Source organism: Crocodylus siamensis, chromosome 3 (assembly GCF_052110815.1).
Source record: "Crocodylus siamensis isolate JL-2025a chromosome 3, ASM5211081v1, whole genome shotgun sequence".
Lineage (NCBI taxonomy): Eukaryota > Metazoa > Chordata > Crocodylia > Crocodylidae > Crocodylus > Crocodylus siamensis.
The window spans coordinates 145720420-145743179 of NC_143397.1; the positions used below are offsets into that span (position 1 = coordinate 145720420).

Sequence of the window (22760 nt, forward strand, 5' to 3'; positions counted from 1 at the left end):
TAACTATCATGCACTATCTGTCTTTCATTTTTAATGTCCGAATCTGTGACTTAGATGTGAGATTTTAAAAATAGATGCACTATACAGAATAACTATGTGCACTCCTATTAGCCTGCAGTTATGGAAAGGAGAATCTATCTACTCTGTTCATTATGGAAACAAACAAAATAAAGTAAGATATATTATGAAGTTCAAACTTAATGCTAGATCTTTTACAAGAAAATGTTGGAAAAATTGCCTTGTCTTTAAATCATACTCATTAAATATATTACAAAAGAGCGTCTCCCATAGATGACATAATCCTTACATATTTTTAATTTGGAGCAAAATTAGTTAAGTGTCCTTTCTAGCTGAGGGCATATAATATTTACTCAGATTATTCAGGCATCAGCAAGTAATGACAGAGAGGCACAGTGTGACTTGACTCTCCATATCCCAGTGTAGCAGAGGGGTAGAATGGGGTTTTCAAAAGCGTGACTCCAAAGCACAAGCACTATGACGTTTCAGTGATACTTTAGCTTCTAACTTGATCACAACAGCCCTTTTGAAAATCCTATCCGTAATGGGTACCAACAGGAAAGAAAATTTATATAATGTTGGCCTTTACTTGCACCTAATTTTTTTCCTAAAAAGTAGTTTTGAGTCATTTCTGTGGTGAGTATTTTGGAACTAGAGGAGCGTAAGTGGGGTGGAGTGATGAGCAGCTGGCCCCCTGACACTGGCTTGTGGAGGAGAGGGACAGTGGAAAGAACAGCTGCCACATGATCACAGCAACCAGAAGTTACTGCTGCCCTGTGTATGACTGCCCTGCGCATGCTGCCCTATGTATGACTGTTGCCCCAGCAGTGTGGTTACGCCTCTGAGTCTAGAGTGACAGAATTTAGGACAGATATAGTAGGTGTAACAAGCACGGTGAAAGGTTCCTCATGTTGCTCTATGAGGAGCTACCTTTAAAGGATGAGGGTTATTGCTGTGTTTGCAGCATATCTTGATGCACCTGAGCTGCCCTTAAGCTACCTAGTGCAGCTACTTATGGTAGTGTTGCTGGGGTGGTTCAGAGGTCAGCCTGGGGTAATTTACCCATCTTTTCAGGTGGGCTTTGCAGCTGATGTTGAGTTCTGTGTTGCCATGGCTACGCTTCTAAGTAGTATCAAAACTAGCTTGTTTAACACTAGGGTTGGATGTGTCTGCCTGAGTTACAAAGACTACAATGCAGACTTACTCTTGTTCTTTAATATCTCTACAAATGAGTTCTCCGTTTATTGATGTCTTTCCAATTTTGGACTTGATGCAGACTGCCAGTTGATTTTTTTTTTTTCTTTTTTTTCTTTTTTTTCTTTTTTTTTTTGTAGGCCACCAAAAAACCTTTCAGATTCTCACAGTCACTAATGACCTGAACTGAATTCAAACAGACTTTGAGATAAAAGGCATTAGGAGTGTCTAGAACCAACCAGTCTTTCACACTCAATTTTGTTTTTCAAGATATTTGTAGATATTTCTATAATAAAACTGGTTTCCCTGCTGATTTAATGAAAATTCCTTTTTCGTTCCTTTTTCTTGACTACTCTACAGTCATAGTCTTGTACAAATGTGAGCCACTTCCACATTTTTCCAGGATAAATATTTTATATAATGGCTCCAGGGTTTTCAAACACAGGTACTTTCACTTAGATTCTTAAAATACTCACTTAGGTGCATTTAGCTTTCAGAAGTACTCATTTAGCTTTCAGAAGTACTCAGTTTCATAATTCCCATTGAAGTCAATGGGATATGCTTGATACAAAATCTACTAACTCAAAAGCAGATTAATCATTTAGAAAAGAAACACTTTTCCAGTATGCTTTTAGCTTGGTGCTAGAATAATGTTAACCCCCATGACCTATTTAAATTCTGTGTTAGAAATACAAAGCATCGTCAGGCTTGCTGTACAATTTTTTGCATTCAAAAATTTAGTTTTTCCCCCTCCCCTCGTAAAATTAATTTCCATTACAAATAATGTAGATTTTATTTGTTCTGTATTTTCCTTTGTTGGAAGGAAAATTTTGAAAGCCTTTCAAATGTTATATAGCTTCTGTAAATTTGTTCTGAAGTTATTAAAATAGTAAGGTGGATCTTCTAGTTGACTAATAGTTTTTTCTTACGCTGATAAAATAGGGGTCCCTAAATAGTCTTGTTATCCTTGGAAATAAACGCTAAGAGCAGAAAACATTCTGCTGGTGGTCAGCAGAACCACCATAATTGGTGCTGCGGATGACATTGGTCAGGTTTGAGTGGTCTCCCACTGCTGGTTTTGGGTTACAAATCAGAATTGGATGCTGACAGCCAGCCAAATAACTTTAGCAAATACTTAGTACAATGGGCAGTGTTAGGCACCAAGTCTGTGAAATAATAAGTCAGTGGTTTATATAGACCCAAACATTTCTGAGGGTCTCTTAAGCCAAACCACATGGTGCTCAGCTATGGAGTTGACTGATTGTTTTGGTTTTTTTTAAATATTTATCAGAGAATGCTTTTCTTGCTGATTATCCTGCATTAATACATATCTGATGGAGTTGGCAACATTTCAGCAACTGGATTCTTGCCAAGACCTGACACTTCTGCAGGACATAATGCACTTTTGTGTCTAGTAGTACAGAGCTTTGTTTTGTGATCCTGGTTTTAATGATGCAAACACTACCATGTGAGTTCTCCTTCTCTTAATCAATAGCAATTCTACATCTGTTGATGGGTGATGTTAGATTGTTTATCAAGACTTTTTTTTGTTTGTATTTAGTTTGTACCACGGCTTCAGTCCATTGTGCTCTAACCCCAAGATGTCCACTAAAATTCACTGAAAAAGTATCAGAAGTTCATATGAAAACAAGATTTCAAGTAACTATTTCCACAAGCAAAGATACTTGTGTGCTTGCTGCAGACACATTTAACAGCTAAATGCTTGATAACTTAAGGCTTTGGTATCAAACATCTGGCTTGCAAGGCCAGTCTGTCTGGCCTGCTGGCCTACTCTATGCTGGGGGCAGGGTCTGCCCCAGAATTTGGGTCCCCTGGGCCCCGCTGGACATGGCCATCAGTAATGGGGGTGGGAAGGCAATTGGTGGCTGTTCTGACACAGCAGTGCTCACCCTGTGGCCGTTTAACAACACCCCTGTCTCCAGGCTGTCTTGCTGACCTGCCACAGTTGCAGCTGGACCCACCACTGTTGCAGTTGCTGGTTCCCCACATCTGGCACAATATCTGGCCCAAATTGAGATTGACACCCTTGACTTAAGGGAACTTAACAAGAGCTAGGTTTTTAAACATCATTCTTCAAGCCAATTTGGAGACCTCTAAAACAGGGTAGCTGTTGATTAATTTATTGTATTTGTGCTGCTAATTCCATCCAGTGTGTATTTTATTCTGCACAGAGGGGAAAATAGAGAGAAAACATGGATCTACAGTGGTAGATACAAATAAGTCTTTTTCCCAAGTTTAGGAAAACCATAAACATATAGAACCATGAACATGGCAGGGGGTCGGACTTGATCTGCTCAGGTCCCTTCTGACCCTACCAGCTATGAAACTATAGGCTGAGCTAGACAGGTTAGTCAATACCATAAACATTTTGACTTGAATCCAGCCTCCCTAAGGTTGGAACTAAGCAATTTTCCAAATCTCAAAGCATTGCATACAGTTCAGCACAACTCAAAACCTTGTGTGTCTTCTCTCATGAGAGAGGCTGTAACAAGCCATCACAGAAACTGAATTATTTCTCTCCCTTAGAAATGAGTCGTTCTTCTAAATTGGGTTTCAGGTCATTGCCAGGGCATTTGGGGGTGGGGGAGTAGAGGAAAGGAGGAAGCTGGTAGAAAGGAATGATTTCTAGTTAAATGTGTTGGAACAGATCTGCAAATGAAATGAAGATCATCAGATATTTCAATATTTGTTCTGTCATGGATACACACCCACACACACAGAGAGAAAATATACAAAAAACTATTATTACAATACCAGATATTCAAGTATATGGCATACTGAAATGTTTGGAACCCTATTAATAGAGGAAATTAACAGGCTAGATAAATTGAGTCATTCAACTGGCCATTAGTATTTATTATTGTCATATATTATCATTTAGATTTAGGAAGAGCTTGTAAATAGTTATTTGTAAAATTTTATTTAAAGTTGCAAATTGTTTGTAGTTTAAAGTAATGATGGCATATATTGCATAGACAAAAATAATTGTTAAATAGCAATAGACTAATAGCATCTGACTCCATATTTGGGGATGCAAATGTAATGGGCCACTTAACCTTAAGAAGATCCAGTAAACCAGGGAAAAACCCAGACTGGCTCCATAAGTTCTTACAACTTAGGCTTCAGCATACTTAAAAAATTAGGTTGTTTACTCCAGTGGGATAATTCAAGAAAGAGAATTAAAATTTCCTGTGCAGTCAGTGAGAAGAGTTAGGCAATTCCAAAGGCCAGTCTATAAAAAAAACAATGCACTGAGCAGATCTAATCAATATGAAATATTAGGCAGTTGCCAGAGTAGGATACCTGGGTTTCCAGGGGCTTTTCAAACCTGTATCTCCCACATCACAGGAGAGTTTCCTACTTGCAAGGTTATGGAATGGTTTAGGTGGGAGTATCTTTCCTGTTGGATTGGGCCCACTGCAGCCAAAAATGGGTTCAGATGAAGCCTGGATTTGTAGTCTGGTGGCTAGGCTGTCTTGCTGGCCTGCAGGAACTTGGGTTGTGGTCTCTCTCTGCTCCTAGGACCATTTCTGCATCTTATATTAGACAGTCATTACTTTAAAAATACTGTAATAATAACTGTGAGAATAGGGACTGGAACGTTATCTCCCCTACTTCTCCCTCACCTTCTGGGGGCCCATAGCCATGGGGCTATAGAGACCTCTCCAGCCACATTTTTCAGTGGAAGTGACTATAGCTGCTGTGATTTTATGCTAAACTCAATGCTGTTGGTGTGTGGTAGGCTTGGCTTTTACCAGATCAGACCCTCTGAGGACTTCAGTAACGCTTAGAAGTAATGCTATATTGTATTGGAGTCGTTATTATATTTAGGCTGGAAGCCAGATGCCGAGCTTCTTAGATAGGGTAGTCCTGTTCATGCGTAGAAACCTTAAATAACTCCTACCGATCTTTGCAGTTTAAAATGTAGGTATTGAATGAATGCGTAAAGAGCTCTAAAGTTAGTTATGCTGGATCACTTTTAATTTATGCATCTAAATTCCACAAACTTATGTTTAGGCACCTAGTTTATAGCTTAGGATCCAGCGTCTTACTCTTAGTGACTGCAAGCCCGTGTTGTTTAAAAAATAAATAGGCTCACATTCTGCTGAGCAGTGGGGATTTTTCTCTTCTAATGTGGTAGTGTGCTTGATTTTTGTAAAGATGCTGCAGGTAAATTTGGCACTAAAGCCTTTGCTAGAGTGATATTCTGAAACGAAAGAAAAAAAGGAGGGATTATGAAAGAGATTATGAAAGGAATAAGCATACTTCTTCTGTGCCAGTCTCTGGTTAGTACTGTGCAGTGTTACATAATAAAATCAGTTTGCTCATTTTTCCTAATTTCTGTTGCAGTTCATGCATTCAAATACATTCTTTAAAAGGCTTTTTCCTTCCCATGCTTGAGCCCTGAAATATACAGTATATGAGCTGAGTGCTCTAGTTATGCCTAGAGGTTTTTAGAATCCAGAGAATCATTTTCATTCATTTTATCAACAACAAAAAAAAATTGAATTTTCCTAACAATGCCTGGTAAGCCTTATTTGGATCTGAGTTCATCCCATTTATTTCTCTTGCAGAGGCAGGGGGATGGGTATTGAAATGGGTAAAGTAATTGAATTTGTGTACGTCTATGCATGTTCAAGAGAAGGGGGATGGTAGCTTAGAAATGTTGGACATATCTCTCTCCTAAAGAATTTTTGAATTCAAAAGGCTCATTTCCATTTTCCTTTTCATTGGGAAATAACCTAACTTGAGAAGCTATGAAAGATGATATAAATTGTGTAATGTTTGCCACTGCATGTGTTCTATTCACATCACCGTGGAGTGGGGAAAAGATATACAGTTATTTCACTGTAAAGTAAACCTTAATTTTAAATTACTTGTGTTGTTTGTTAGGGTCTAAAAAAATCCCAGCACATGATTCAAAATGTTAAAAGTCATTAGTAAGGGGCTTGGAAATAAGATATTTGGGAATTCAGTGCTCCCATCTATTAATAACTTGGGGCTTTGAGGTCAGTCCCAACTTGTCATTAGATTTCCTGGCTATCCTGATTGTTTACATTAATGTTTTACTTAACCTTCATAGAAGCTTGTGTTGTTATAAAATATACATGTACCTGAGCATGCTGGTTCTTTTGCAGCCTTGAACAAATGATTGTGTGCAATATATGATTTTTCAGTCATGCTGTTGATCGGGTGTTGGGTGCCATTATTGGCCATTATGTAACACTATGTTTAGATTTCTTATTCAGCTGTGGTATACATCATTATTAGAATTAGTATGAATATCTATACTGAACAGCTTGTAAAAAAGATGTTATGTGTAATGTCTCATGTTAACAACTAGCGCTTGTCAAAATATGTACATATGCAAAAATACAGACCTTAAAGCTATCAGATCATATTCCCTTTAGAAATGGAGAGACTTCTTGAGTATCTTACAGGTCTAATTTGTGTTATCTTTTAATAGCTCAGTTTTGGAGAAAAGTTCTGCTTATAATCAAACTGTTTTCTTATAAAACAGGGTTAATTAAAAAGAACATATTCATGGGGCTGTGAGGATGTTTCACCTGAAGACTAATTTTTATGGCTAAACTGCAAAACCAATAAAAAGTGGATTGACCACAGACATGTTCATTATAGATGGTTACAGATGGTTGAAAAATGCAAAATTTTAAAATCTGAAAAAAGTATTTCTTGAATACAAGCCTAATGGCAAAACAAATAAACCCCTGAACTCTGTGCTGCTGTAATGCTGCTGGTTCAGTATAATGCAGTATTTCTTGAGATTATTCACAATGGATTTGGTTTCCAGTCATTCTGCTAGTTGTAGTCTTAGAAGCAAATTGAATAAAATCCTGTGGTACGTATAATACCTACCAAGATTAGAATTCTTGTTAGTCTGCAACCCTTCATGCTTAGAAACAGAAGAGGTGCATTTCTTAGAATTTTTAAAGGTTATTTTTTAGACTACAGAAAATCTTTGTTGGAGCATAAGATGACTACTAACTTGCTAGAGGTTAAGAAGAAATATTTTGAAATCTGTGGTTGTCTAATGTCTCCGGAAGCATCTGGTACAACAATAATATATTGGACTAACAGAGCCAGTGGTCTTACCCCATGATGGTAGTTCAGGTGTTCCTGTCCCAGGTGCAAGTCAGGATTCATAACACATTCAGTCTTTCTAGAATTTGGGGCCCTATTTCATACATTTTTTTTCTAACACATGCTATAGACCAGTGTACCTGACATTTGGGACTGTGGGCCAGATAAGCAGTGCCATGTCCATGGGCAACATCTGGCATGTGATACTGGCCAACTGTGGCCCATTCCCATGTGACTGCTTTGGGCCCAGCCAGGTCATTTATGTGGGCTGGATTGAGCCGTGGCTCATGTGGGAATGAGGCCCAATCCAGCTGCCTGGGGCTGGAAACTTGGTGATTATGGCTAGGGACAGACATTACACATAAAGCAGTTTAAGTGATCAGAGACTGGTTTAAACATGTAACAGAACAGATGTTCAGTGCATGTAAACCAGTTTGAGAGTGGCTGAAAATGGTTTGAGGTAAACCTGGTTAAATGTAGTATCCAATGTAACTGATTTGGCTCAAACTGGTTTATGCAATATCTGTCCCAGAGCCCTTGCTGGTTTAAACTAAATCAGTCTCCCAGCATTTTAGCATGCTGTCTGGGCTGGGTGGGGCTCTCTGCTCCACAGCAGGACTGGCCCTTCCCCTCTGCTCCGTGGCTGCAGCTCCAGTAGTCTCTGCAGGCATCTGCCTGGCTTCTGCTCCCACCCCCCTTCCTTTCCCCTCCTCTCCCCTCCCCACTCTCTGCTAAGCAGGCATTCCCCCCTCCCTCACAGATACCTCAGCATTAGCTGGCAGATCACATGCTGGCTACTTCTGAGCTGTGGCACAGGGGACAAAGGCAGAATAAACAGAAAACTGTTTTCTTAATGCGGTAATAGGCACTGAGTTGGGGGTGATAAATATTCCCTGCTGGGCTGTTTTGGGGGGGAGGGGGGCAGGACTCTATCTAATCACAGGGTCCTGCCAGAGCCTGGCCTTAGCTCAGGACTAGAAGGGAAGGGAGGGCTACTCTAGCGCCCCCTGACTTCTAGCCTGAGCTACTGCAGGCATGTGCCTGCACTTCTGGGATATCTGTCTGGTTACAAACTGATTTAGCCTAGCTAGGTTTGACTAACTGGCCAAGATTGAATCAGTTCAGGCTCAGGCTTTTTGAATGTCTGTCCCTAGCCTGGGGAGCAGTGGCAGTGTTAGCTGGCAGCACTCCTTCCACCACCAAACTTCCAAACCTGTGGGGAGACCTGCAGGCCAGATTACATGGCTCTGCAGGGTAGATTTGACCCATGGGCCTAGGGCTGAGAACTCCTGCTGTACACATTTACAAATTGGCAATTATTACCTTAGTCATGGCAGACTGAACATGTCTTCTAAAACTGGGTCTTTGTCAAGTGATGCAAAGTACTCTTTATAAAACAGCATTGTCATTTAAGGAGGCACCAGAGTGTGGTAAGTGATATTTTCCTTATTATTTGAATGTCCATGCTGGGAAGTGACATCTAAATGGTAGTAGCCTAATTTGGAGGAGGCTAATAACTTTTAGCATTCAGCCAAATCTTTTAATCCTTTTTTTAAAGGCGTGTGTTTTTGTCCCATCTCCCTCTACTGATGTAAGGCATAGTAACACAGATAAATTGCTGTTATAAAATTGTAAGTCTATAATACCGTATAAAAGATTTTTTCAAAATGGAAGTTTTAATAATACAAAAGCTCATATTTGCCAAGTGGAGGAATTTGCCTTTCATAGCTAACTGTGTGCTATAGAAGTGTTAATAATGGTTAGAACAGATTTTAATGATTTTACACTGCCATGTCTGATGACCCTATATAACATCAGAAGACTTAGAAAAAAAATAAAAGAAAACAGTCAAGCAATGTTCATATTAAAACATATGTTGTAATTAAATTCATGGAGGTCTGTTCTTTAGATTTTTCTGGGTATATTTAATAAGGAAGTATTTTTGTGAGAGGTTGGATTGCTTGAATTCCACTATTGAAAAAATGAAGCAACTACACTGTTTTTTGGGTTTGTTTTTTTTTAAATGTGGATTTCCAGGTAAAGGTTTGTCTCTTTAATTTAAAAATAATTTGTTACCTTATTGGCATATAACTATTTCATCAAAAGGGAAATTAATACATAGGATGAGAATAAACAGACATTAGGCTGTAAGAGAAGAATACATTAACTTGCTTCAAAATCTTAAATGATTTTACTTAGGCATCCCTGCGAACAGTATATCCTCAATAGAACCTAATTTCATTTTGATTGTGGTATAGTTGAGGGTGGCAGTCATTCAGGGTTCTAAATGCGTTTAGGAAAAGATGATTACCTAAACTAGGCTTGGAGTTTGTTCACACTGGTAAACGGTGTTTTTCACATCATAAACCCAGATTCAGAAGATAATTCAATTCCAAGACAAACTGCTACTAGGGGTTGAATCTTGGGATGCAGTCTTACATCCTATCAAATTACCGTGTTTCTGTAAAAGTCTGTTGTTTAAATTTAATTCAAACTCATCAGTACTACCTTGAAGTACATAGATAAAATATATCAAGCTGTGTCTGTGGCCAAATTGCTAATTCTCCAAATCAGAATTGAATCTTCAGATTTGGCTGAAACAAATTGGGACAGTGATCCGAATCAGCGAATTGAATCAGTGTCCCCCGAAGCGGGCTGAATCCAAATTGAATACTGCCCACTTTGCACACCCGTAATGAATATGCATTACATAATCTTAATAAATTATCTTTATTTTAGTTTCTTGGAAGTACCAATAGCTATCATTAGTACAGGTGTCCAATCTACAGAAAAAAATGCTGCTTCTGAAGGTTGTTTCCTTATTATGAATCGTTAAGGCTGGCTACGCTTAAAATTTTAAGCAAAATAGGATGGACTTAGACTTAATGGCCACATCTACCTGAGACGCTGACTGCGCAATAGCTCAATACTACTGCATAGTAGCATCACATGGCAAAAACTGTAATGCGGTGTGTCCTGGGGCAAGGGGAAGATATGAGGCCCGAAGGGCTAAGGGGGGACCCTGGGGGACAATACACCCCAGGGAGAATGAAAAGAAAGGGGGAATGAGCAAAAACATCCTACTAGCTGCAGGAACTGCGGCAGAGCTGGAAGCTGCGACGGGACCCGCGCGGCTTGTTACCCGCGGTTTTTTTAAAGTGGAAGCAGCTGGGGAGAAGGGGGAGGAGAGCTGGCCTGGAAGCATAAGAAGGGGAGACAACAGTGGGGGAGGAGAGGTGGTGAAAGAGCACCGAAAGAGGAACCCCTGGACCTACCGAGGAGGAGGGAGAACAGGAGAATGCTGCTCACAGGACAGAAAAGGGTCCAGAGCTGCTCCCACGTAGGGATGCTGCCGCAGGACTGAGAAGGACTCAGGTATCCAGGCTGTATATAACCCTCGAGCCACGAAGAGAGACTACAGGAGGGACCTCATCAACAGAGACTGGGGCCAGCGGATCGTCTGGAAAGGAGGTAGCCAATCAAGGGGCCAGTTAAGACCCTCACGCCTGGGACAGAGGACCCAGGTGGGAGCCCATCGAGGGAAGGTTCCTTTGCTGAGGGACGTCGAGGGCGGACACACGTTTGGATACACCACGGGCTAAGGGAGGTAGCACTAGGGGGGTAGTTGGTGAAGGGGAGCATGCCACTACTAGGCGCTCCAGGGTAGTGACCAAGGGAGTATTGAGAAGGGGCAAACAATCGTGGTGCCAGTCTCTTTTCCTTTTGTTGTGTTAATTGTTATTTTGCCCTGGACACCAGAGCAGAAGTGAGACAGGGCTACTAAGGGCTCAAGAGTTAGGGGGCCTAGGGTTACTTAGCCCTCATCCTGATTCCAGCGGGAACTGGGGAGACCCTGCATGTAGAGAGGTTTGGCCGCCGACAACAACAGAAGCACGCCATCGAGGCTGGGTATAGGGCGAGGTGCAGGGGAGGTTGGAGCCTTGCGAAGAACATCACGCCTTGGCCTGGGGTAGCCGGAATCGGACGGTCAGACCCCTCCACCACTGATATATCATCAAAGTCGTGGCAGGCGGGATTAGGAGGGGGAGAAGACCACCCAAGGTAGGAGACTGTGGCCCCATACCTTTTGAGGGACAGAGCGAAAGGTTACTATCAAAATCCAGGGCCAGGCGGCGAGGGACCGTATGATCGAGGCCCGATGGGTACACGGTGATACTGCGCAATAGTATTAGGCTACCGCGCAGTAGTGTCACAAAAAGTGACAGTAGTGACAGTTCATTGTCACTACTGTGCAGTAACTTGGGTTCCTGTGCGCTCATTTAGTACTTGTTTGATTTTGAGGGGATGTTGAAAAGCTGAAGCCGGCTCTGGATATGAATTTCAGATTATCATTTCTGTTTGAAACAGAAAACCCTTTCTTACCATGGTATTTAACAGATTTTCTTTTTCCTCAAATAATAGGACAAGTAAGGGCTATGACAACACATTTCCTCACGTTGCACAAGGTATTGTTTGTGATGGTGGATTTGTGACATAGACACTTGCTTGCTAGGTAAAGAACAAAGATTACTGAATCACATTTTCTATGAGTTACTGAAGAACCATCTATGAATTAATGACTTTGTTACATGAAATGGGCTTATATTTGTGTAAGGTAAATCTGCCTAACCTGTTACCATCCAGTCACCTGTACTTTAGTTTATACTAGCTACAGACATTTAAAAAGTACACATCAGAATCGATCTAAATTGTGTGGTTTTCTGTAAGCAGCATAGCTGAGATCAGTAGCGAACCAAATATACATTTTCCCTTTGGTGATAGGGACATATCTTAGACGGGTTCTACCATTTTTAAACCAGTCCATATGTGCCAAACTTCTGTTCCGTTATGGGTATAGACTGGTGTCAGTAAAAGTGTAATGTCTGTACCTGGCCTTAATATGCATCTCATAATTTGTACTTCATTAAACTTACTTTCTGAATGCTAGTTTTGATTCAGCAGGAAACTTTAACGCTATGTTTAATTGTCAGGACACAAGTTATCTTGTCCTTTTTTTAGCAAGCACATAAGTATGTTCTTGAATTCCCTGGAGTCCAGTGAGATAAGTCGGTTTTTAGAATCTCTAAAAATGAAGTCCCTTTAGTGTAGGTGCGTAAATGAGGACTTTTTCATTCTGATGTTTATTAATTATGGTGCTGAATCATTTTTCATATTTAAGAAGTAAATGCAGTCTGGAGAGGGCACCTAGGGTGTTACGTTTATACAGAAAGGCAACAGAGCGTAGGTGGGTGGCCAAAGGATAAGCAGAGGCTTATCCTTTGTTTCCCTCCCAGAGGGAACATGTTTATTGCTGCAGTTTTGGCACTGAGCAAACTTTTGTGACTTATCTGCCTTGGTTCCCTTTAGTGTCTTGCTTGAGCAGAGTGAAGCTGCACTCATAGTAAGTACAGGCATCCTGCTGTCTGCAACTAGCAAGTGACCCATTATGTTGTTCCCCTCCCCCGCTACTAAAGTGCTATAGCTCCAAACCATGCAGGACAGGGCTATTAGTTTATTCTCTAGCATTAGGCTATTAGATCCAGAGGTCCCTATAGGGGTAGAATGACCTCTTTTATAAGCAAGTACAAGGGTTTGCATTGTGGGGGAAAGGAACCACTTATGCTCCATTTGGCATTTAATGATCTCTCTGGCCTGTCTGCTGCACAAGAGAGTGTGTGTATAAAAACTTTTTAAAGGGGCCTCTTAAATTTTTTAACATGGAATATTTACCTGTTTTGACTTCTTTGCAACAAGCCTTTCTCTTTTTGCATGTATGGCAGCAGAATTCCTTTGCAGTTCTTACTAATCTGGTCTAAAAACAGCAGATCAAAATGATAAGTTCTTTTTTATGCCAAATGCTCTGCTTTGTTCATAGATGTAGCCTCGAATATTGACATGGATCTATTCATAGACTGCCAAAAAGATTGTACAAACTATCAATTTTAAACATTTTACAAAAACAGCAGGTGAACTTCTTTTTTAACATTTTGACAATGGAGCACTCATTGTTCAAAAGTGGGCAGTTTTGAACTTATTAGTCCCTGAAATCTTGCCCGTATACTTATAAATGTCATACTTTATTTAAATATAAACTTGAGGCAGTTCAAAGTTAACACTGTCACCTAATGAATTTAAAATAATGGATGAGTTTAAATGTCTCATTTCCTGATCTAGTTCTAAATGCAACTCTCATATAAGAAAGCATGCGTGTAAAGGTGTCCTCTTCATAGCTTCAGTTTCTAAGACACTAGAGAATATGAATGCAGGACACAATCAAGCAGACATCACCAATTATTCTTCCATCAGACTGGATGTCTTCCTAAGTACAGAAGGAATTATATAATACCATGCTTTACATAAAACGGGACACTGGCAACCAAATAGTAATGCACTGAATGGAAAAGTTGCAGTTTTCATTCTTCACCCCCCCCCCCCCCCCCCCGGTATTTGTAGCAATTTTTGTTGTAAACTGTTACAACTGGAGAGAGTAGTTCCAAAAGATAGTACTTTCTTTAAAGTGTATCCTTTGCCCTTCTCCAAGGATTTTTTTGGCACATTCTGTAAACGCAAACAAATCAAGTAAAGTTGGTAGAGGCTGTATTTCATATTTGCACTTTCACTGTTCCAATCCTAATTTAGTTCAGTCAGTTTTCTATAACAATATATTTAATAATGATGAACATTAAGAAAAAGGAATTCTGAAGCACAACGCTTGAAAAGGATGTATAAACTTTCAAGGGAAAATAACTTTAGTTGCATCTCTACAGTCTTTAAAGGAACCTTCCCTGTTTTTAAGGTACTCTTAGTGTAATGGCTCCTTTTAAAAAAATGAGTATTAATTTGGAAAAGTCTGAAGGTTTTTCACTTTTGGGAGCAATGGGTTTAAAAAAAATCCAGAAATTGAAGAAAATTCCTTACTTGGTGAAATAATCATTATTGATGTTGTTTGGAGTGTTAGTGGCATATTCTCAGTCTACCAAAGACTAAAAATATGGAACTGTCACCATTGTAAGAAGTGATTGCAGAAATGGACCTAATAGTAATTAATTTTTTTGGTAACACTGAATGATGGATTACTTCTTAAATGTGGGATGCTACACTCTGTGTTTCTGAACCCTGAATTTAAATATTCCATTACATGGAGCAGTCTTTGATTGTATAAAATAGAAACTAGATCAAACATGTATTTTTCAAAAAGAAACCAGGATCTTTATTAACAAAAATATGTATTAGTTATAACTAATATGAAGCAAAAATAAGTGGAAAAATTAATCATAGTGAAACTGGTATTGAAAAGTGAGATAAGGCAAAACAGCAGATATAGGAAGCTAAAAATGCTTGTAACTGAGGATAAAATTACTACCGATCACAAATGCATAACTAGTATTAAATCTTATTAAAATATTGACATCTATATATCTTAAAAATATTGAATTCCAGCGAAATAGTCACAAATGCATAGGAGGGCAGTACATATTCAGCATAGGAGGACAGTGAAGGAACTACATTTCACTTAACAATAAAATAATCCCTGGACAAAACAATATACAAAAGAAGCCTTCTGGTTAAAATATAAAGTAATTTACTTAAATTATTTAATAACTTAATTATTTAATAACTTACTATATTTTTCTCATAAGGTTAGTATATTTTGACACAGAATTAGTTTTTTGTGAGTGAAAGAGCCTAGCAAAGCTGTTCAAACCTTTCTCCAGTCAATGGTCTGTTAAAAGTGCTTTCTCACATCCCATAGTAAATTCTCATTAAAACCAATTCTTGTTATTGCTTTAAATATTTGATAATTGAATTTCATAAATAAATTATATGTGCAATAAAGATATATTTAAAGTCTATAAGTAAGTAAGAATTTAAAATTTCAATGACTTACAGAAAATATTACACACATATTAGGTGTCTGGGGACAAAAAGTTGAGTAATTTGGTAAATGAAAGTTTAGTGGACTAGATCTTTTTAGAATATCAAATTACACAGTGTGTCAGAGTCTCCCACAGTAATGTTTGGCACATCTGTTGAGACTTCTGCCTTCTGTGTAATAAATGCTCCTGCTTTGTTGAATGTCTGGAGGTTGTAATCTTGGGTAGTATAATCCAGTCTCAATTTAGCAGTGTGAATGATAGCCAAAGAATTCTTCATTGATGGATTTAGTCACTTATTAAAAATGGTGCAACTTGTCCATATTCCATTATATATTTCCAACAGCGTCAATATATTAGAGGGAGTGAGCATGTCTTTTTATGCTTTTTTTTTCTTTTGTAATCTTTTAATGAGTTCCACTTAAGTCTGGAAAATATTTATACTCAAAAATATGTAGGCAAGAAAATTAGTGTTTTTCATTTTCTGAACTCTGTTTTGCTTGTAATTCTCCTGAGTAACTACTCCTTGGATAACTCTTGTAACATATCCAGATGCTTATGAAGCATATCCAAAGTTTTTGTAGCTATAGATGTACATGCAGAAAGAGTGGATTCTAAAGTAGAAGTCTCAGCCAGTAATGCAGATGTACATGTGTTCTTGCTTTCCTTTCAGCCCTTGATTGAAAGTAAGTTTGTTCAGGCTTTTAGACAAATTGACTGTCTGTAGTCAGGTCTGGCCAAACTTCAGCATCACTAGTCAAACTTCAGAGAAACTCGAGTCCTTAGGAAATAGGAAAATGTTTTTGGTCCTGAAAGTAGATCTTCAGAGAGCCTAATATATGAACACTTGATTTTCCTGACCAGTTTTGGGGATTTAGTAACATTTATCTTTCTTCCTCAACTGTCCATCTAACCATGGCTTCTTTCTGTGGTAGCAGATTTTCATGCAAGGAATGGCTGGGTCCATGACCTGGGGATTCTAACCCTGTCTTTAGCATCCGCTTTTCTGTGAGGGGAATCCTGTTCTTTCCATTTTTCCAATACAACCTAAGACTTGCTCATCTTCAGGAGGCAAGCCTATAGGACATAGGAGCCGGTCACTGGACTGTTCCTTTACTTCCTTAAGGCCATAAGGATAAGAGGAACACAGCTTTTGAAGGCAGGTCTGCTGATGACAGAAACAGATTGTGATTATTTTGTGTTTACTCAGTCGATGGTACATTGTGAGCTTGTTAGACACATACACAAGTCTGCATCTATTCTACATTTAGGCCCTGATTCAGTAAAGTATTTGAGCACATGCTCAACATTAAGTCCAAGAGCAACTCCCTTGGAGGCCCTGGTGAATGGATGCCTAATGAGGGTATGTTGATGACCATAATGATTTTTTTCCCCCTAGCTTGGATAAGAGGGTCGGGGGGTGGGGGAATACAGATAAATGAAGAGAAAAAGAATCTATACGGGGTCAGTTCAGTCAGAACAATGAGTACCTTTAAAGTGGATTTAATTTCACAAGGCTTCCTCTCCATCTCCATCTATAAAAAGGCTGAAGTTTGTCCAGTGATGAATTCCAAGTAGAAATGGCAACTTCAGATTGCTTGTCCTTGAGTCTACAGGCAATTTTTGACAAAGGTTGAAGTCAGGCCTCTCCTTAGCAGATGATCCTTGAGATTTCTGAGGTACAGTGGGAAGAGGCATTTCTTTCTAGGTCTGGACAGGCTGCCAAAAGAATTCTTTCAAAAAGCAATAGCGAGGCAGTCAGGCAGTTATTGATAAGAATATGGGGACAACCGAAGAGGTCAGAGCTTATTGGTCTCCTGCTGTGACAATCTGGAGAGAATTGCAAGTCTGGAGAAACCACTCCAGTTCTCATTAGAAAATCTCACAAAAAAGCTTTAAAAAGAGAGAAGGCATTAAAAAAAAGAATACTTACAGTTCTCTGTAAAGCTTTTTTTATGGGATCCTAAATTTGCCATGAACTTGAATGAAAAAATGTTAATGGGTAGCTGTGATTTTACAAATTTAATGTTAAGAATTCTTTCAGTTTGAACATGTGATTCCCTCCCTCCCACCCGCTGGCCAACATATACTTCCAAGCACAAGCAGAAAATAGCCCACTAATCAGAAGAATTTCAACAGAATGGCTAACAAGTTTTTTCCAGTTTATGCCAATTTCTAGAATTAAGGAAGATGCATTATTTTCACCTCAAAAATAGAGTTTTGGGACTTGGGTATGAATCTCCTTAAAGCTATAATTGTTTTTATGCTGACTGTTATGTACAAAGTGAAATTTTTGGTTCTGAAAAATATTTTGGAGGCATTCCAACTTTTATTATTAACACAGAATTGCTAGAAGTCGATACATAAAACAGAAATATATGGCTTCCAAGAATAGCAGCCTTAGGCTTGTTTTTATGACAAAGGTCACATGGACTACATGGACAGCAAAGTCAAAACTCATGGCATTGGTCCTTTAAAGCAAGATATAGCTGTATAGCTTCTGCAGCTTCTCTATAGTTAGATGTTGTGGCACAAAACCTCTTTTATTTAGTATGAACCCTTTATGTCTTCCAACATTTTCCATTCTCAGTCATCTCCAATTACAGCAGAGCACAGATCAGAATCCAGCTGTTGAGGTTACTGTTTGTGCTGGGGGGTGGGGAGGGGACTTTGAGCTGTGACCAAAGGCTGATTTGTAATTACTTGGATGTAATGATGATAATGGAGCTTAATATCTGTAGCATGTGCACAGAGGGTTTTTTTGTTGTTATTTTTGGTTTTAAAATTTTTCTCCTCTACACATTGGATCACATTTCTTTCTTAGAAGTCAGATTTGCTTTTTACTAGGTGCAGCATTATAGAGATAATGGTATGATGAGTGACTTAATGAAGTGAGTGTTCAGTGGAAGAAAAAAAGGTAAATAATGCACATGATGAGGCAGTATATTTAAAAAGTGGTTTTGAGCAGCACGGGAGAAAGTTTAATTCACAGAAGGTTCTTCTGGGTGAGAAAGGGAAATATAAGAAATAACAAACAAGAAATTGTTATTTCCCACTCTTCTTGCTTCCTTTCGGTGCAGGGGAGGAATGTGCAGGCTTTCTTTGACTCCTGAAACTGAGTTGAAAGGTCGACACCTAGGCTCAGCAGCTAGAAGGACCATGATAGCTCTTCTTAGGATCAATATAGGAGCTGTACTTTAGTTTAATTACTGTGGATGTTTAAATATCGAAGCCCAAGGCTGAAATTTGGAAGAAAAGATTCTCCCAGAGTATTTTGTCTACATTGTGCACATGTTTTTGCTTATCCCTGCATGGCTTGTAACCGTTGCCTGTTGTTCAGAACCCTGATCAGAGCAGTCAAGACAGTTATTCCTGTTGTCGCTGTTTTAGTTACAGCTGCTTCCTCTTCATGTGATTTAATTTGAAGTTTCAACCCACCAGGGGGCTAATGGTCCCCACCTATGCAGCTTTAAGTGCTGGCTGTTGTTTTCCACGTGAATGTTATTTCCATTCCTATTCATAGCGCTTCTTTCTTCACGTTCATCTGGCAACAGCAAGGCAGAGTTCCAGAAGCCCTCTTCACAGAGCGAAAACATGGAATCATTTAGATGGAAAAAAATATAAATGAAAATCACTCTGTTTGCTTTAAAATATTCACTTTGTTGTTTTGGTGCATGTCAGCAATGGAAAAAGATTGGCTAATATCCTGCTTTTAAAACTCACTTAAGATTTTCTTTGTAAATTTTAATGGTTACACAATTCATTTATTTCTTCCTGGTTGCACCAGATAATATTATGATTTTATCATTTAATAATCAGGCAAGTAAACCTCTATATTTTTAATGGCTTAATTTCACACTGCATGGTGCAAAATAAAATGCTAAAGATGTTACCAGGTACTGCGAGATGGTGAGTGAGTATATGTATATGTACATATATACGTATACACACTTGCACATATTAGAACTCTAAATAGATCTGAGAATAAGTATACCAGTGCTATACAAGATGCTATACCGAGTATATCTAAAATGCTAATGATTGATGACTGTATAGCAGTAACAATTGAACTTCAGGAGCAAAAAGATTAATTAAGCTTTTTCATAGATTTTGCAGCTATTAGATTTTAATAAGTGGACAAGAAATGTGTATAGATGGCATTGAAGGATTTTTTATAAGGTACTTTTTGTTAGTGCCTGCTTGCACACCGGTACAGAGGACTGTGTTCCCATGGAAAACTCAGTGTTCGAGGAGAATTTTGAATGTCTTGCATTAGAAAAAAGGAATTCGGAGCTCATGGTAGAGGTGATATCTTTTATTAGACCAACTAGATTTTTGCCCAGAAATGTATTTGTTGTTGTTGTTTTGATTCCTTTTGCCTCTATACTAATACGACTACAACCTGAATGGAGACACTTGCAAAGCAGACCCATGCTGCATTTACTAGCTGGAATTGTGGGTATGACTGTCTCCTACCTCTACCACCACAATTTACCTCCTAGAATAGGAACCGAAATCTACATCAGTAGCTTCTTGTTTAAAATATTTTTTTACATTAGGGAAAGGATGGAAGGTGGAATACCCTGATGGAAATGGCCCATATTAAATCTCATTTATTTCAGCTATTATTAGAGACCAGTGCAACCTTTCCCCTCTTTGGACTGGAGGATGCTATTACCAGATTTTGGCATTCGAGGTCAAGGCACTTTACAATACAAAGCAAATATACTACTTTCTACAGCCTGATTGATGGAAAATACTAACTGCTAGGAAGCAGTTTTTCCAACACTGCTACTTAACCATATTGCAGTGATTGTCCTTTTTAGGCCAATAATTTTAATACAGTGTTGCTAACAGCATAATTTAAAGAAGTCAGATTGCAATAGGTATTCTACAACAATTGATAATTGCCATTTGGGCAACTGGCTTGTTATAGCCTTAACTAATTTAGGCCCATACAGATTGTTAACTAACCAGTTAGTTGGTTTACTGTTAGTAATGGCTATTAGGATCGACTGATTGCTTGAGTAGTAGTGCTTGTGGTGGTTAATCAAGTAGATAACCTCAAAGATGGGAGTTCAGTATTGGTCCTGACAGAGTTGCTGTTGAGGCAAGGCAGCATTAGTCATTGACTGTGAATGTTAATCACTCCACAGCAATGATAATTTACAGCATTGTTGTAGCACTCTGGTGCTCATAAAATGAACTTAATAACCCACTGCTACCCGTGGGATAAGCCTCTTCTTTTTTCTCCTGCAATTCAATACCCAGCCTGGCTACATAATAGTCTTGTGAAATACTGCATTAAAAAGGGTGAGCAGCTGTATGATAAAATAAACAGCTCTAAAACAGATTTGTTAATTATCTCCTCCTTTTATTCACAGAGGGTGTTTGTGAGATATGGCTGACCAGTGAAGACACAGGGGCTTATGGTAGAGACATTGGCACAGATCTCCCTACACTTCTGTGGAAGCTGGTTGAGGTTATCCCTGAGGGAGCTATGTTGAGACTTGGCATGACAAACCCCCCCTATATTTTGGAGCATCTGGAGGTAAGTAAAAAGGAGAATCATTTGCATTTTAACATAGCTGTTAACTAATCAAGTCGGTATGGTATCTGGTGTAGTGTGTCAATAACTTTTGCAGTCACAAATTACAAATAAATGTATCAAATTAGACTTTTAACAGTAAGTCACTTGCCTGACAAAGGTGGCTATCCAATCAATCAAATATACACTTCTCTTTTTAAATGGGGGGTGTGAGTTTGAAGTTAGTGTTGTCAGACTTTTGCATGCATGTCCAGCTTTTTAATATATAGTGGAAGTGGTCATATCAAACTACAGATTCTGAGTCAAAATCTTCCTCCTGTACATGCAAAAATGCTGTCAGAAAACCTTGTCTTAGTTTCTGTGTTCATAATATGAAGTCTAGCCTGCGTTTCTTGTGGGGACTTAGTATGAGCATGCTTTGCTGTAAACAATTCCTATAAATAGTTTCATGAGCAGGACATCTATGTGCTCTTTCTCCCCAGGGGGGAGATGGCAGTCTGGGCCTGGCAGCAGAGCCTGGAGATTGTTCCCTGGCTAGTTCCCTGTGACATGGTTTAATTTTATTGGGCTGTTATAGGTGTTGTCTCCCAGTTAATACTATACTTTTTTTTAACTGTCATGTTGCAAGAGTGGCTGTCTGTGCCTGAGGAGGAAGAGTGACACTCTGAGAAAGCTGAAGGTAGAAAAAAAGGGGTACTAGGGAGCATAGAGAGCTAGAAAAAAGGTAGTCCCATTTGGGAGAGGGAAGACCAAGAGAAGTAGTCCCAGGGACAACAGAGGGACCTGCAGTGGCGCACTAAATCTTCAGAGCTGAACCGTTTGCTGTCCTTTTTGGGACATTGACATTTTGACCCCCTAATGCCACCCCCCCCACCCCCCCCCCATTTGAAGAAGAAAACACCTCCCTTCCCAGGCACTGACCAAAAAGAAGGAGCTCTCTATCCATGGTGATCTATCATGGATCACGGGGGGAGCTAGATTTCAAAGCTAGACTTCAAAGCTAGATGTTTGACTCTTGTGAAGCCATGCCAGGGCTGGCTTCAGGGGGTCCTTCAGGAGAGGGAGACCAGATAAGGTTGCTTCTTGTGGGAGTCCTTAGGCAGAGCTTCCTCTCAAAAGTGCCATTGATCCATGACATTGGACTGTCTTGCATGTTCAGCTCTTCTTTAATAGCTAGTAGAAGTGATCATATCAATCTATGGATCCTGAGTTAAAATTGTCCTCCCTGTGTACCTGGAAAAATGCCTTCAGAAAAACTTATCTGCTGTCTGGGTTCAAAATCTGACAAAAGCCAGGAAAAAGAATAAAAATTAACTCATGCTTTGTGTCCAGGGCTTCCCTACAAAGAAATGGGAGCCTTAGATGTTTAGCAAGAAATTGTTTTTTAACAAACTATATGAAGTAAAATAGAAGCAGAGCTGAATGCTGAGGAATTAAAATGAACAGCAATTATACAGGTAGCAGGAGCAGAGGGAATTTTCTAAAGAATTGCTTTGTTTGGTGGCCAAATGAATTTATTGAATCTTGTGTAAATTGGTCATGAAAAAACCTAAACATAAAGAAAAAACACAGATGAAAGAAGATTGGGGAGGATTTATGGGCTGATTATATCATTAATATTTGGGGTGCAACTATCCGTGTATGAAAATAAAATACTTGTTGCCCATTCAGTAGCACTTCCTAACATATTGCATACTAAGTATTGGTCACTTGGGATTCCTCAAGGTACTGAGATGGTGTTGTCTAAAAGCTGTGCCCAGTCATTTTTCTAAAGTCCAGAGAAATGAGGAGTGAGCTTCTACTTCCATTTCTTAAAAAAAAAAAAAAAAGTAAGCAAATGGGCATGATCTTCAGAGAAGTGTCTGATATCCAGTAGAACCAGAATGAATGGTTCTGTAGCCTGAGAACAGTAGAGGCTAGTAGCACATGAAAGTTGGCAATCATAACTCACAGATTATGGTAAAATCTGTGTTAACTGGCATTCCACTATCTGAAATACTCTA

General features: G+C 39.1%; 1 protein-coding gene across 1 annotated transcript in view; it reads left to right on the forward strand.

Moving 5' to 3' along the window:
* CDKAL1 (CDKAL1 threonylcarbamoyladenosine tRNA methylthiotransferase) overlaps positions 1-22760 on the forward strand; it is a 673650-nt gene that overhangs the window by 394845 nt on the left and 256045 nt on the right. Inside the window, exon 10 of the mRNA XM_090039422.1 lies at positions 20594-20760. Within this exon, the coding sequence (XP_089895548.1) occupies positions 20594-20760 (167 nt within the window). The remainder of the gene's footprint in view (positions 1-20593; positions 20761-22760) is intronic.